At 31.1% G+C, this 16,681-nt stretch overlaps 2 protein-coding genes and 2 long non-coding RNA genes across 4 annotated transcripts; 1 reads left to right on the forward strand and 3 right to left on the reverse strand.

Moving 5' to 3' along the window:
• Positions 1 to 6,385: 6,385 nt before the first annotated feature.
• LOC143197520 (non-structural maintenance of chromosomes element 3 homolog) lies at positions 6,386 to 7,428 on the reverse strand. Its single transcript, XM_076406057.1, has 4 exons — positions 7,170 to 7,428; positions 6,896 to 7,112; positions 6,624 to 6,838; positions 6,386 to 6,569 (listed from the first exon to the last, which is right to left on the reverse strand). The coding sequence occupies exons 1-4, from the start codon at positions 7,401 to 7,403 to the stop codon at positions 6,459 to 6,461; spliced, it is 777 nt and encodes a 258-aa protein (XP_076262172.1). The 5' UTR covers positions 7,404 to 7,428; the 3' UTR covers positions 6,386 to 6,458.
• A 4,626-nt stretch (positions 7,429 to 12,054) lies between these two features.
• On the forward strand, positions 12,055 to 12,684 carry LOC143197361 (uncharacterized). The gene is made up of 3 exons (XR_013005989.1): positions 12,055 to 12,297; positions 12,352 to 12,476; positions 12,534 to 12,684. It is a non-coding gene; the product is annotated as an uncharacterized LOC143197361 (long non-coding RNA).
• Positions 12,685 to 15,348: 2,664 nt separating this feature from the next.
• LOC143197380 (non-structural maintenance of chromosomes element 3 homolog) lies at positions 15,349 to 15,951 on the reverse strand. The gene is made up of 3 exons (XM_076405762.1): positions 15,804 to 15,951; positions 15,532 to 15,746; positions 15,349 to 15,477 (listed from the first exon to the last, which is right to left on the reverse strand). The coding sequence occupies exons 1-3, from the start codon at positions 15,949 to 15,951 to the stop codon at positions 15,367 to 15,369; spliced, it is 474 nt and encodes a 157-aa protein (XP_076261877.1). The 3' UTR covers positions 15,349 to 15,366.
• Positions 15,952 to 15,956: 5 nt separating this feature from the next.
• Positions 15,957 to 16,322, reverse strand: LOC143197381 (uncharacterized). The gene is made up of 2 exons (XR_013005995.1): positions 16,077 to 16,322; positions 15,957 to 16,019 (listed from the first exon to the last, which is right to left on the reverse strand). It is a non-coding gene; the product is annotated as an uncharacterized LOC143197381 (long non-coding RNA).
• Between the last annotated feature and the right edge of the window lie 359 nt (positions 16,323 to 16,681).

The following is a 16,681-nucleotide window of genomic DNA, read 5'->3' on the forward strand; positions in this document are numbered from 1 at the left end:
TAATTTAAAAATGATGTTACTAACATTTGTCTTAAAAATATCTTCAATATATGCCCGAAAATATATTTGATTTATAATAATCATTGAAGTAATTTACGTCTGCATATTAAAGTATACGCAAAATATATCATGAGCTAACACTTACTAACCATTTTCAAATTCCATTTAATAAAACCTAAGTATTGAAAAATTTAAAATTTATACATTATAACAAAGGCGTCATAAGTGAGATTATTTTTAAAATTGTAGAATAACAATCAGCGCACCTAAAAGCAAATATACATATATATTCTTATTCTTCCCTTTTATATAATAAACATAAATATGGAATATTCAATGAAGTAAAAACTGTTCGTATATTAAAAACTTTTAGTTTAATTTCTTCTAGTAATTTGATATACGTAAAATATTATCATAACAATTAAAATATACAACACTACTGTCTCTGAAGGTGATTTGATCGGTGGTACGAAAATGTTTCAATACATCAAGAATCAAGATTTCAGTTCACCATCAACCATTCCTGCACATTAAAAATACATTATAAACAAAATCAGTTTTAGAGCATTACCTTACCCCACGGTATTTTGATTTTTTTCATATAAAAACCATAAATCTTCACATTAAAAGCACAAATCAAATTAAATGCACTGTTATCCTGTTATTATTAAAGAAACCGAATAATAACGTTAAAAAGCAGCAATAGAACTGACATAACACAAAATAAACCCAATATTTAATTCAAATAAAACCTAGAATAGAGCGGAAAAAACGTTTAGAGTGGGGAGTTGAGAATTAAAGTGATATATGCAACCAATCCTACAAGCTAAAGGAAATGGCGTGAATTTCAATAATAAAAAAATCATGCTAAATGTCAAATCAACAAAATCAAAATACATGCACATTTATATCGTTTATCCTGATAAAACCTACCATTAACTTGACCCCTTATTACTTGACTCATTATATCCTGACCCCGACCCTTCTACAAAACCCTGTATCATTTATCCATAATTTTTGATTCATTATAATGAAGTATTTGGTAGATAAATCATATGAGAAATAAGGGAATTTTTTAAATTTGCTCATACATTCTGCAACCATACATATCACAAATTAATAGTTATAAAAAAGTTTATTTATTTTATAAAATATTTTTTCATGATAAACGATTTAATAGCTGGCTTAGTTGCCGCAGTAGTAAAGGCGACAGGATGGTCCCCCTGTTGCGATAGTCGCGAGTTCGAATTCTGCTGGGGCATGTAAGTAAATTTGTGATGTTTGTGAATGCCCTTAGGTAAGAGTACAAAATCCGACAAGGAAAATGATCCCAGTCACGCCAGTAACCAGGCTGGGTAAGACGGGATGTCTTCTGGGATAATTTCTAAGTTGGCCACTCGCCAGTCAGTAGGCTTAATAATAAACTAACTTTAAAAAAGACAAGAAAAAAAAATTACTGTATAGTATTATAATAATTACATGCAATAACATGCAATTTATAATTTAATTTTAAACGAAGTAGTATTACTTTTATATTTGAATGTTCTGTGGATCTGTAAAAAAGAATGGAATTTTTCTATGAAATGGAATAATACCCCACAAATATTTTATTGTATTTTAATATGTTAATTGATATTTTTAAATATGTCCGCGGCCAGAAAACATATCGATAGAAAATAATTTTAAAAAATCAATATATGGGAGGAAAAAAAATACCGAAATCTTTAGTGCAATAACTACGGTATTAAAAAAAATAAACCAATATAAACCAAATCAATAGATTAGCCAAAATTATCTATATTTTTACTAATAATATCGATAGTTTTTATCAAGAATATCGAAATTTTTTTTACCCCCTACAGCTCTATATTATTATGTTAAGGTTAGTTCTAGTGTGTTTCCCCGGTTATATATGTTTTCTCTTTATATTATTTGAGTATGATTTGCTTTAATTGTATACTACTATTATTTTCCTTGTTAAGCTTAAGTTATGGATTGTTATTAAATGATATAAAAATATTTTTGGCGACAGGGACTCTATTGTTGGTAAATAGCAATGTTTATAGTTAATTCACTGGTATAAAAGGATCTATATCTGGGACGCTTTTAACTTTGAAGAATAATAGATACCTCATCGTGGTATCTTTATTCGGAAACGTGGAAAAATAATCCCTCTGTGCCAGAAACAAACCGAGTTTTAGGTTTGACTAGTGAACCAGCAGAAGACAAATCCGCATTAAGTTCTAGTCACGAATTGCTGAATGTAATGATATTACATTTTCATATGAATTAATTAACGAAGAGGTATATTAATGTGAAATTATTAGATGCAATTATATATCAAAAATTTCATTGACCTCTGCACAATACAGTTTTTACCATCGCTTTCTATTTAGAAAATGAAAATTAAGCAGTGGATGGTAAAAGCTTGAAGAATGCTCAAAGGAAAGCTGCACAGAGGGCTCTGAAAAATACAGAATATCAACATCATTCTTTGAAGATCAAAAAGAGTGAAAAGAACCTGAAGAAACACCTGTAGCTTTACTAAACAATTTAGCATTAAAGGTAAGGATGTCTGTACAATACTCTATAATTAATGATATTTTGGTATTCAATATTGTTTAGTTAAATATAGACATATAAATAAGGTGCCTTTTAGGAACAAATAGAAGGCAAGACTGCATCACCAGACATTTCAGAGAAAAAATCTTATTTGCATAAAATGAATGACACGGTTCATTTTAATGATACTCTTCATGTTAGAAGAATTGATTCTGACACGAAGGGACCTTTCAAAGTCCATTTTAACGTCAACGACGTCAAATTTTATGGAGAGGCGCAAACGATAAAAAATGCTCGTAATGAAGCTGCATTGCAAGCTCTAAATTATATTAACAAAACAAGGAGGAGTTCTCATTTGAAGCAATGGGTAGACAATTTATTATAGAAAATGATGATTAGATAACTTACCTTTATTTCAGATAATTGCAAAGAACAAAATCAAATGATAAAATTACCCATTTTTATTGTGTATGAAGCTGCTCAAAAACGTAATTTGGAGGTTAACTTGGAGATAGTCTGGGCCAGCCCATAAGAAATCATTTACAACAAAATGCACGGTTGATGATTTAGAAGTCGCTGGATCAGGAAGATCGAAAAAGGATCGCTTCTGAAAATGTTACCTGGTTTAGTGAATATTCCTGAGATTGAAGGGTAAACACACAAACAGCAAGAAAACTCTAAAACTCCTCTCCAGCAACCAACAAAGTCCAAAAATAAAAATAGGAAAACAAAATTGTAGACTATTTTCGATATGATTGATAGAATGTTTGACAATGTGGTAGATTTTGACAACGGTCTTATTGGTAAAGTACAAGGCATGTCAGAGGTAATTTAAATTAGTTTTTATGATATCAAGTGTATTTTTATAGTCTATTTTCAGGATGATGCCAATTCCAACAAATCTTAAAATTAGGTCACCTTTTAAACTTAGAAGTACAATATACTGAGTTCCTTGAGAATGAACAACACTACGCAGTCTTATGATTGGGAACAATATAAGCTTTTGTAAGAAATTATTGATACAGAGTTTTTTAAAGCCTTTTTCCTTACATTATTATTTAGATGTGCTTGGGTGAAGGCGTAAATATCAAAAATTCTCGTGACCTAGTAGCTAAATATGGATTGAATGTGCTCTATTAACTAGGATTACTAGATAAATTTTTCGAAAATTCCACAGATGTCAGGTAATTTTATTTGGTTTAAATTCGCTCGGCAACCCAAAAAACAAATTTCTACAATCTTGTCAAATGTCTGTTTCTAAACAATCGGTCTTGCCGTATCATTTTTATTTTCCCACAATCTTATTACAGATGAAAATACACTTATTTAATATTGTAGTAATATTTTGGACATAGAATTATTCCAAGATTGATATATAGGAGACAATCAACATAGAAGATGAGAAAAAGGATTCTGAACTGTGACTTTATGTGTTATTTAGTATTATATTTATGTTATAAGACCGATTTTCATAAAATTACATTTATAGATATAAGTTACTTTGTTGGCAAAGGTTAATAAACAAAAATTGCACTGAGCTCAGTTTATTTTGATATATTTTGTTTGAACCTCTGAGTTGGACTTTGATTTTTTGAGTAAGGTATTTCTGTTACCTTTAATTATACAATTCCCTGTTAAAATAAAAGAAAATGAGTTTGCATTTAGGGAATTCGTTGAAAATATCTAAAATTTCATTTTAATTCGGAATATTTAATTAATTTGTCGAAAATAAATTTTATAAGATATTTTAAATTTTATAGCTTAAAATGATTATATGTAATGATACAATTATTGTCTGGAGCTTTATTTTATTTATAGTATATTGTGAAGTAACCTTTGAACTCTTAAATATAACTAATCATATTTTCTAGTCCAGCAGTTGGGTTAAATAGGAATATATTCGGATCAATTTTCTAAGATAACACACTATATTTCATTCATCCAAGAGAAGAAGATCCAAGATGGAAAGGTAATTTTAATATAAAATGCACTATGATTCAGCTGTTTTTTCATTAAAACATAATTTATTCTATATTATTGCTATAATAATAAATAAAAAAGGTTCTATTTTTAACAACTACCATTTAAGTAAGAAAAGAAGACATCGTTATCCCGTAGATTAATATTGGTAATTTGAGTGACATATTAAGAAAATTGTACAATATATATTATTATGAATTAAACATTATATAACCAATTATTTTATTGATATCATTTTTATTATTTTACCTGTCTGTCTATAAGTCTGATTATAAATATGCATAGAATTTGTCCGTATTAAAACAAAAAAATTGTTTCAAAGAGACTTGGCTTTGGCTTTATTCCTGTTACAGTCTGTTAATTCTTCTTCAATAGTCTGAAAAAATATATGCCCAGCTTAAAACACTATTTTTTTCTACCACTTTAAGTATCTACACTATTTAAATTTATAATATATATTCTTCACAATTTCTGTCTGACATGTCATGCTAAAATTATTACTTACCTTGAAAGGATTAATTTTTCTTAAATTACACATTCTAGATGTAAACTGATATTCTGATAGTCGGCGATGGTGCAACTGGAATAAGCGCGACTATACGAGCCAAACAACTGTTGGACGCGGAAGGGAAGAAAATCAGGGTCGGTGGAATCGAAGTCATAGCACACTTGATCGGTGGTCTATACGGAACATAGATTTTTAGGTAATCATCGTCGAGAAGGCCCCATAAATGGGACTGGAAAGAGAAGGGCGCGCCTCTGAACACTCCCCTAACGGAGGATAAGTTCGGTCTATTAACTAGCACCGGTAGGATTCCGGTACTAGCCCTGCCAGGTTGGATTCTTTGTCTTAAATCGATTTATATATTGAATAAATGATATTTCGTCAGGAACTCCGATGTTTAATCACGGGAACTATATCGTCCCGCTGGGACACGTTATTCAGTGGTTGGGAGAGCAAGCTGAGGCAGTGGGCCCGGGTTATGCACCTTCCGAAGTCCTGTACAACGATGACGGGAGCGTTAAAGATATCGCGACGAATGATTCAAACATAAACCGGATGCGCGGAGCACACCATCGGCTGGCCCTTGGATAAGAACACCTACGGAGGATCCTTTCTGTATCATTTAACGACGAGGTATCCCTGATCGCCGTCGGGTTTGGATTACATCAATCTGTACCTGAGCCCGTACAAGGAATTCCAAAAGAACTGAATATCCAAAGATCGGTAATGCGGTAATGTTCGTTTCTTCGCAGGTTCAAACACCATCCGTTCATAAAGCATCACTTCGAAGACGGCAATAGGATCTCACCAGGGCACCGGCAGTTTACACAGTATCCCCAATCTCACTTTTCCTGGAGGATGCTTAGTAGTAGCTTTGCCACGGGTTTTATTACCTTGCCGAAAGTTAGTTAAAAGGATTGTACCTAATGAAAAATTAGAGCATTACACAAAAATAAGTTTTTTTTTATTAATGAATTGTTTAAAAGTTCATAAAATAATCACCCAAATGTCATCAAAACACAACTGGAATCTTTTAAAGTCAACTAAAAGCGTACATATAGTGTATAACACAAATTATGTTATGCAACACTTTAAACTCGCAAAATCCTGTCAAACGAAACTTAGGCATCTTCGACGGACTCGAAGATTGTTATTGTCCCGCTGGTGTGTATGAGTTTGTGCCACTCGATTCTGGAGAGGGCCATCCACCGTAAGACGTGCAACATCAAGGACCCCAGCCAGAATAACTGGGTGGTCCCAGAAGGAGGTCGCGGCCCAGCTTACAACGCAATGTAAGGACCAATGAGATTTAACATTTTCCTATATCTTTTTATTTATATTGTATTAGTTAAGAAGATACAATTTTTGTATACAAATAAACTTTATATTGTAGTTCTACCAGTATCGGTGACTAGCTTGATTCATCCCTTGTTTCTTCCTTTAGCTCTTCTCTTTCTTTGAACTGATTCTCGGCCGCTCTGTAATGTTCTGGCCAGTCTTTTGGTTGCTTATTTCCATACATCTGTAAATCAATAATAACCTGACAATGTGCTTATAAGTCAACTGAAATAGTTACCTCACACACGAACTGTAAAACCTTCATCTTTGAGATTTCAATTTCAGCTCGAATCCCCCATTGGAAAGTTTGTATTTTCGTTTTCTCATCAAACTCACAGTGAAGGTAATAATTCTTTATCAAGGTTTCTCTTATATATTCTTTGACTTTACCGAAAAATGGATGCTCAACTTCTACATCAATATCCAAGGACTTCAGGAAACTATAAAGGGATTCTGAAATAATAAATCAACAATATAAAAACAATAAAGGAATGGTATCGTAGAGCTCACTGTCTGATACTGGCGCGTTTGTCATAAATATATGGGATAAAATTAATAGAGTCAGTATCTTGTGAGCAGCATTTGGTACATTTGAACCAGTTTCATAACTAGAAACACATTCTTCCTCTTCATCGGAATAATTTACAGGAGGCAACATACTAATTAAAAAATAAATTTTTTTTTTCATTTTTACATCATCATATTCAGTAAGTGTGTAACCATATACCTAAAAATGTATGCAAAACAATATCAACAACATCCATATAACAATAATAATACCAACATTTTCCAGAACCTTAATTGCTTGTTGTATAACACTATCCACGCATTGGCCCTTTTTGTGAATTACATTTTGATTTAATTCGGATCTGGTATAAAATGAATTTTCGTCAGCTTTAAGAATAATGTACCTGACTACATCATTGATTATATTTTCTGTATTTTGATCCGGTACGTCTGGATCAGTCTGTGATTTGGTTTTTTGAGACCCGCTAACTGATCTTCGCTTCTTCGACATTTTTACGACTTGAAGAACTTTAAAATCGTGTATCAGCTATCTCCATACAGCACTATCAACACAAAAATTTAAATAACTAGCCGCTAGGGATGCAGAAAAAATATCGATATTTTTTTGTCGATATATCGATATTTTTTAGATGATATAATTTCAGAAGATTAAGTACAATTAAAAAAAACTTTCAAATCGGAACTTACTTTTAAACGTTTAGTGAATTCTGGTACTTAATTTTAATGGTTTATCAAAAATACCGTTATTCCTTAAGAGTTTTAGAAAAAAATATTTTTTAGGCTAATATTTGACTACGTTTATTTTCAATTAAAAATATACATACATTTTTTTGTAAAATATCGATATATCTTATACTTATTGCAAAAAATATATATATTTTTTCCTTCGACATATCGATATTTTTTGTGGCCAACATGCCTACTAACCACTACAAAATATGCAAAATCTAATGCACGGCTTGGCTTTTTATTTTAATTCTTAATGTCAGACGAGTATGTTCGATCCCTTTCCTATATAAATTGTAAGAGAGGAAAGGACGGATATAATTGCTTGGAGCAATTAATTTAATATTTGCTTATATTTTACAACCTTAGTATACGCGAGACGTATTCCTTCACGTACTAACTTTAAAAAAGAAAAAGAAAAACATTACTGAATACTATTAATATATCTATAATACTTACATTTTAAAGGAAGTGGAGTTACTTTTATATTTGAATGTTCTGAGATGAATTGCTATTTTTAAACAATATACTAAATAAATATAAACAATACAATACAACTTAAACTAAACATGTATTACTATGTGATATATAACATGTATTACAATAACCATGAATTAAAAATGATCGCACAATAACTACTAGAGCTTTTTAAAATAAAATTAATGCTTTATTTATTATCGGACAGAAATATTTTCTAACAAAAACCGAGGGTGTTAGATACACACCAAAAAGTCAATCAAAAGAAATATTACCTATTACTTATTTGTCATTCACAATTTTAATTTTTTACCCTATTACATTAACAATCTTGAAAAATATCGTTCCAAAGTGTTGCTATATTAATATACAATATATTTTTATTTAGAAGCAAACTACCAAAAAAATCATAAAACTAAATATATTATATATAAATCTAGGAAAGCATATATTCGGTATACATTTTTGTCAAGGTCGCGCCTAGGACGACAGAGTCAGAACGTTAAAAAGCAGTCGAATGAAACTAGTAGAACCGAAAATAGTAACTAAAAGTACACGACTCAAAAACAATCGATAGTAAAAAGTAATACAATCAGTCGAACCGAAACTAGCGACTGATTAGCCATAGTTCCCAACGCTAATTATGTTCTAATAAAAAAGTGCATTTCCTTACTGCCCCAACTAAAATTGAATTAGTGTTGGTAACTATCGAATAAAAACAGTCGATTCGACCACTATTTTTTAAGTTAATCATGTTTCTCCCATAATAAAGTTAAGTGAGTAATTTAAAAATGATGTTACTAACATTTGTCTTAAAAATATCTTCAATATATGCCCGAAAATATATTTGATTTATAATAATCATTGAAGTAATTTACGTCTGCATATTAAAGTATACGCAAAATATATCATGAGCTAACACTTACTAACCATTTTCAAATTCCATTTAATAAAACCTAAGTATTGAAAAATTTAAAATTTATACATTATAACAAAGGCGTCATAAGTGAGATTATTTTTAAAATTGTAGAATAACAATCAGCGCACCTAAAAGCAAATATACATATATATTCTTATTCTTCCCTTTTATATAATAAACATAAATATGGAATATTCAATGAAGTAAAAACTGTTCGTATATTAAAAACTTTTAGTTTAATTTCTTCTAGTAATTTGATATACGTAAAATATTATCATAACAATTAAAATATACAACACTACTGTCTCTGAAGGTGATTTGATCGGTGGTACGAAAATGTTTCAATACATCAAGAATCAAGATTTCAGTTCACCATCAACCATTCCTGCATATTAAAAATACATTATAAACAAAATCAGTTTTAGAGCATTACCTTACCCCACGGTATTTTGATTTTTTTCATATAAAAACCATAAATCTTCACATTAAAAGCACAAATCAAATTAAATGCACTGTTATCCTGTTATTATTAAAGAAACTGAATAATAACGTTAAAAAGCAGCAATAGAACTGACATAACACAAAATAAACCCAATATTTAATTCAAATAAAACCTAGAATAGAGCGGAAAAAACGTTTAGAGTGGGGAGTTGAGAATTAAAGTGATATATGCAACCAATCCTACAAGCTAAAGGAAATGGCGTGAATTTCAATAATAAAAAAATCATGCTAAATGTCAAATCAACAAAATCAAAATACATGCACATTTATATCGTTTATCCTGATAAAACCTACCATTAACTTGACCCCTTATTACTTGACTCATTATATCCTGACCCCGACCCTTCTACAAAACCCTGTATCATTTATCCATAATTTTTGATTCATTATAATGAAGTATTTGGTAGATAAATCATATGAGAAATAAGGGAATTTTTTAAATTTGCTCATACATTCTGCAACCATACATATCACAAATTAATAGTTATAAAAAAGTTTATTTATTTTATAAAATATTTTTTCATGATAAACGATTTAATAGCTGGCTTAGTTGCCGCAGTAGTAAAGGCGACAGGATGGTCCCCCTGTTGCGATAGTCGCGAGTTCGAATTCTGCTGGGGCATGTAAGTAAATTTGTGATGTTTGTGAATGCCCTTAGATAAGAGTACAAAATCCGACAAGGAAAATGATCCCAGTCACGCCAGTAACCAGGCTGGGTAAGACGGGATGTCTTCTGGGATAATTTCTAAGTCAATAGGCTTAATAATAACTCGCCAGTCAATAGGCTTAATAATAAACTAACTTTAAAAAAGACAAGAAAAAAAAATTACTGTATAGTATTATAATAATTACATGCAATAACATGCAATTTATAATTTAATTTTAAACGAAGTAGTATTACTTTTATATTTGAATGTTCTGTGGATCTGTAAAAACGAATGGAATTTTTCTATGAAATGGAATAATACCCCACAAATATTTTATTGTATTTTAATATGTTAATTGATATTTTTAAATATGTCCGCGGCCAGAAAACATATCGATAGAAAATAATTGAAAAAAATCAATATATGGGAGGAAAAAAAATACCGAAATCTTTAGTGCAATAACTACGGTATTAAAAAAAATAAACCAATATAAACCAAATCAATAGATTAGCCAAAATTATCTATATTTTTACTAATAATATCGATAGTTTTTATCAAGAATGTCGAAATTTTTTTTACCCCCTACAGCTCTATATTATTATGTTAAGGTTAGTTCTAGTGTGTTTCCCCGGTTATATATGTTTTCTCTTTATATTATTTGAGTATGATTTGCTTTAATTGTATACTACTATTATTTTCCTTGTTAAGCTTAAGTTATGGATTGTTATTAAATGATATAAAAATATTTTTGGCGACAGGGACTCTATTGTTGGTAAATAGCAATGTTTATAGTTAATTCACTGGTATAAAAGGATCTATATCTGGGACGCTTTTAACTTTGAAGAATAATAGATACCTCATCGTGGTATCTTTATTCGGAAACGTGGAAAAATAATCCCTCTGTGCCAGAAACAAACCGAGTTTTAGGTTTGACTAGTGAACCAGCAGAAGACAAATCCGCATTAAGTTCTAGTCACGAATTGCTGAATGTAATGATATTACATTTTCATATGAATTAATTAACGAAGAGGTATATTAATGTGAAATTATTAGATGCAATTATATATCAAAAATTTCATTGACCTCTGCACAATACAGTTTTTACCATCGCTTTCTATTTAGGAAATGAAAATTAAGCAGTGGATGATAAAAGCTTGAAGAATGCTCAAAGGAAAGCTGCACAGAGGGCTCTGAAAAATACAGAATATCAACATCATTCTTTGAAGATCAAAAAGAGTGAAAAGAACCTGAAGAAACACCTGTAGCTTTACTAAACAATTTAGCATTAAAGGTAAGGATGTCTGTACAATACTCTATAATTAATGATATTTTGGTATTCAATATTGTTTAGTTAAATATAGACATATAAATAAGGTGCCTTTTAGGAACAAATAGAAGGCAAGACTGCATCACCAGACATTTCAGAGAAAAAATCTTATTTGCATAAAATGAATGACACGGTTCATTTTAATGATACTCTTCATGTTAGAAGAAATGATTCTGACACGAAGGGACCTTTCAAAGTCCATTTTAACGTCAACGACGTCAAATTTTATGGAGAGGCGCAAACGATAAAAAATGCTCGTAATGAAGCTGCATTGCAAGCTCTAAATTATATTAACAAAACAAGGAGGAGTTCTCATTTGAAGCAATGGGTAGACAATTTATTATAGAAAATGATGATTAGATAACTTACCTTTATTTCAGGTAATTGCAAAGAACAAAATCAAATGATAAAATTACCCATTTTTATTGTGTATGAAGCTGCTCAAAAACGTAATTTGGAGGTTAACTTGGAGATAGTCTGGGCCAGCCCATAAGAAATCATTTACAACAAAATGCACGGTTGATGATTTAGAAGTCGCTGGATCAGGAAGATCGAAAAAGGATCGCTTCTGAAAATGTTACCTGGTTTAGTGAATATTCCTGAGATTGAAGGGTAAACACACAAACAGCAAGAAAACTCTAAAACTCCTCTCCAGCAACCAACAAAGTCCAAAAATAAAAATAGAAAAACAAAATTGTAGACTATTTTCGATATGATTGATAGAATGTTTGACAATGTGGTAGATTTTGACAACGGTCTTATTGGTAAAGTACAAGGCACGTCAGAGGTAATTTAAATTAGTTTTTATGATATCAAGTGTATTTTTATAGTCTATTTTCAGGATGATGCCAATTCCAACAAATCTTAAAATTAGGTCACCTTTTAAACTTAGAAGTACAGTATACTGAGTTCCTTGAGAATGAACAATACTACGCAGTCTTCTGATTGGGAACAATATAAGCTTTTGTAAGTAATTATTGATACAGAGTTTTTTAAAACCTTTTTCCATACATTATTATTTAGATGTGCCTGGGTGAAGGCGTAAATATCAAAAATTCTCGTGACCTAGTAGCTAAATATGGATTGAATGTGGTCTATTAACTAGGATTACTAGATAAATTTTTCGAAAAATCCACAGATGTCAGGTAATTTTATTTGGTTTAAATTCGCTCGGCAACCCAAAAAACAAATTTCTACAATCTTGTCAAATGTCTGTTTCTAAACAATCGGTCTTGCCGTATCATTTTTATTTTCCCACAATCTTATTACAGATGAAAATACACTTATTTAATATTGTAGTAATATTTTGGACATAGAATTATTCCAAGATTGATATATAGGAGACAATCAACATAGAAGATGAGAAAAAGGATTCTGAACTGTGACTTTATGTGTTATTTAGTATTATATTTATGTTATAAGACCGATTTTCATAAAATTACATTTATAGATATAAGTTACTTTGTTGGCAAAGGTTAATAAATAAAAATTGCACTGAGCTCAGTTTATTTTGATATATTTTGTTTGAACCTCTGAGTTGGAATTTGATTTTCTGAGTAAGGTATTTCTGTTACCTTTAATTATACAATTCCTTGTTAAAGTAAAAGAAAATGAGTTTGCATTTAGGGAATTCGTTGAAAATATCTAAAATTTCATTTTAATTCGGAATATTTAATTAATTTGTCGAAAATAAATTTTATAAGATATTTTAAATTTTATAGCTTAAAATGATCATATGTAATGATACAATTATTGTCTGGAGCTTTATTTTATTTATAGTATATTGTGAAGTAACCTTTGAACTCTTAAATATAACTAATCATATTTTCTAGTCCAGCAGTTGGGTTAAATAGGAATATATTCGGATCAATTTTCTAAGATAACACACTATATTTCATTCATCCAAGAGAAGAAGATCCAAGATGGAAAGGTAATTTTAATATAAAATGCACTATGATTCAGCTGTTTTTTCATTAAAGCATAATTTATTCTATATTATTGCTATAATAATAAATAAAAAAGGTTCTATTTTTAACAACTACCATTTAAGTAAGAAAAGAAGACATCGTTATCCCGTAGATTAATATTGGTAATTTGAGTGACATATTAAGAAAATTGTACAATATATATTATTATGAATTAAACATTATATAACCAATTATTTTATTGATATCATTTTTATTATTTTACCTGTCTGTCTATAAGTCTGATTATAAATATGCATAGAATTTGTCCGTATTAAAACAAAAAAATTGTTTCAAAGAGACTTGGCTTTGGCTTTATTCCTGTTACAGTCTGTTAATTCTTCTTCAATAGTCTGAAAAAATATATGCCCATCTTAAAACACTATTTTTTTCTACCACTTTAAGTATCTACACTATTTAAATTTATAATATATATTCTTCACAATTTCTGTCTGACATGTCATGCTAAAATTATTACTTACCTTGAAAGGATTAATTTTTCTTAAATTACACATTCTAGATGTAAACTGATATTCTGATAGTCGGCGATGGTGCAACTGGAATAAGCGCGACTATACGAGCCAAACAACTGTTGGACGCGGAAGGGAAGAAAATCAGGGTCGGTGGAATCGAAGTCATAGCACACTTGATCGGTGGTCTATACGGAACATAGATTTTTAGGTAATCATCGTCGAGAAGGCCCCATAAATGGGACTGGAAAGAGAAGGGCGCGCCTCTGAACACTCTCCTAACGGAGGATAAGTTCGGTCTATTAACTAGCACCGGTAGGATTCCGGTACCAGCCCTGCCAGGTTGGATTCTTTGTCTTAAATCGATTTATATATTGAATAAATGATATTTCGTCAGGAACTCCGATGTTTAATCACGGGAACTATATCGTCCCGCTGGGACACGTTATTCAGTGGTTGGGAGAGCAAGCTGAGGCAGTGGGCCCGGGTTATGCACCTTCCGAAGTCCTGTACAACGATGACGGGAGCGTTAAAGATATCGCGACGAATGATTCAAACATAAACCGGATGCGCGGAGCACACCATCGGCTGGCCCTTGGATAAGAACACCTACGGAGGATCCTTTCTGTATCATTTAACGACGAGGTATCCCTGATCGCCGTCGGGTTTGGATTACATCAATCTGTACCTGAGCCCGTACAAGGAATTCCAAAAGAACTGAATATCCAAAGATCGGTAATGCGGTAATGTTCGTTTCTTCGCAGGTTCAAACACCATCCGTTCATAAAGCATCACTTCGAAGACGGCAATAGGATCTCACCAGGGCACCGGCAGTTTTCACAGTATCCCCAATCTCACTTTTCCTGGAGGATGCTTAGTAGTAGCTTTGCCACGGGTTTTATTACCTTGCCGAAAGTTAGTTAAAAGGATTGTACCTAATGAAAAATTAGAGCATTACACAAAAATAAGTTTTTTTTATTAATGAATTGTTTAAAAGTTCATAAAATAATCACCCAAATGTCATCAAAACACAACTGGAATCTTTTAAAGTCAACTAAAAGCGTACATATAGTGTATAACACAAATTATGTTATGCAACACTTTAAACTCGCAAAATCCTGTCAAACGAAACTTAGGCATCTTCGACGGACTCGAAGATTGTTATTGTCCCGCTGGTGTGTATGAGTTTGTGCCACTCGATTCTGGAGAGGGCCATCCACCGTAAGACGTGCAACATCAAGGACCCCAGCCAGAATAACTGGGTGGTCCCAGAAGGAGGTCGCGGCCCAGCTTACAACGCAATGTAAGGACCAATGAGATTTAACATTTTCCTATATCTTTTTATTTATATTGTATTAGTTAAGAAGATACAATTTTTGTATACAAATAAACTTTATATTGTAGTTCTACCAGTATCGGTGACTAGCTTGATTCATCCCTTGTTTCTTCCTTTAGCTCTTCTCTTTCTTTGAACTGATTCTCGGCCGCTCTGTAATGTTCTGGCCAGTCTTTTGGTTGCTTATTTCCATACATCTGTAAATCAATAATAACCTGACAATGTGCTTATAAGTCAACTGAAATAGTTACCTCACACACGAACTGTAAAACCTTCATCTTTGAGATTTCAATTTCAGCTCGAATCCCCCATTGGAAAGTTTGTATTTTCGTTTTCTCATCAAACTCACAGTGAAGGTAATAATTCTTTATCAAGGTTTCTCTTATATATTCTTTGACTTTACCGAAAAATGGATGCTCAACTTCTACATCAATATCCAAGGACTTCAGGAAACTATAAAGGGATTCTGAAATAATAAATCAACAATATAAAAACAATAAAGGAATGGTATCGTAGAGCTCACTGTCTGATACTGGCGCGTTTGTCATAAATATATGGGATAAAATTAATAGAGTCAGTATCTTGTGAGCAGCATTTGGTACATTTGAACCAGTTTCATAACTAGAAACACATTCTTCCTCTTCATCGGAATAATTTACAGGAGGCAACATACTAATTAAAAAATAAATTTTTTTTTCATTTTTACATCATCATATTCAGTAAGTGTGTAACCATATACCTAAAAATGTATGCAAAACAATATCAACAACATCCATATAACAATAATAATACCAACATTTTCCAGAACCTTAATTGCTTGTTGTATAACACTATCCACGCATTGGCCCTTTTTGTGAATTACATTTTGATTTAATTCGGATCTGGTATAAAATGAATTTTCGTCAGCTTTAAGGATAATGTACCTGACTACATCATTGATTATATTTTCTGTATTTTGATCCGGTACGTCTGGATCAGTCTGTGATTTGGTTTTTTGAGACCCGCTAACTGATCTTCGCTTCTTCGACATTTTTACGACTTGAAGAACTTTAAAATCGTGTATCAGCTATCTCCATACAGCACTATCAACACAAAAATTTAAATAACTAGCCGCTAGGGATGCAGAAAAAATATCGATATTTTTTTGTCGATATATCGATATTTTTTAGATGATATAATTTCAGAAGATTAAGTACAATTAAAAAAAACTTTCAAATCGGAACTTACTTTTAAACGTTTAGTGAATTCTGGTACTTAATTTTAATGGTTTATCAAAAATACCGTTATTCCTTAAGAGTTTTAGAAAAAAATATTTTTTAGGCTAATATTTGACTACGTTTATTTTCAATTAAAAATATACATACATTTTTTTGTAAAATATCGATATATCTTATACTTATT

The sequence above is a fragment of the Rhynchophorus ferrugineus genome, unplaced genomic scaffold, assembly GCF_030347505.1.
Source record: "Rhynchophorus ferrugineus isolate W39M unplaced genomic scaffold, kcgeb_rfMv2 rfM5, whole genome shotgun sequence".
NCBI lineage: Eukaryota > Metazoa > Arthropoda > Insecta > Coleoptera > Curculionidae > Rhynchophorus > Rhynchophorus ferrugineus.

Excerpts from the sequence above, each read along its gene's own strand:
- LOC143197520 (XM_076406057.1), bottom strand. The coding sequence starts at position 7,403 with ATGTCGAAGAAGCGAAGATCAGTTAGCGGGTCTCAAAAAACCAAATCA. Across the intron at positions 7,113-7,169 it reads CAATTAAGGTTCTGGAAAAT|GTATATGGTTACACACTTAC; the intron begins GTTGGTATTATT and ends ATACATTTTTAG. Across the intron at positions 6,570-6,623 it reads TTTTACAGTTCGTGTGTGAG|ATGTATGGAAATAAGCAACC; the intron begins GTAACTATTTCA and ends ATTGATTTACAG.
- LOC143197380 (XM_076405762.1), bottom strand. The coding sequence starts at position 15,951 with ATGTTGCCTCCTGTAAATTATTCCGATGAAGAGGAAGAATGTGTTTCT. Across the intron at positions 15,747-15,803 it reads AAACGCGCCAGTATCAGACA|AATCCCTTTATAGTTTCCTG; the intron begins GTGAGCTCTACG and ends TTATTATTTCAG. Across the intron at positions 15,478-15,531 it reads TTTTACAGTTCGTGTGTGAG|ATGTATGGAAATAAGCAACC; the intron begins GTAACTATTTCA and ends ATTGATTTACAG.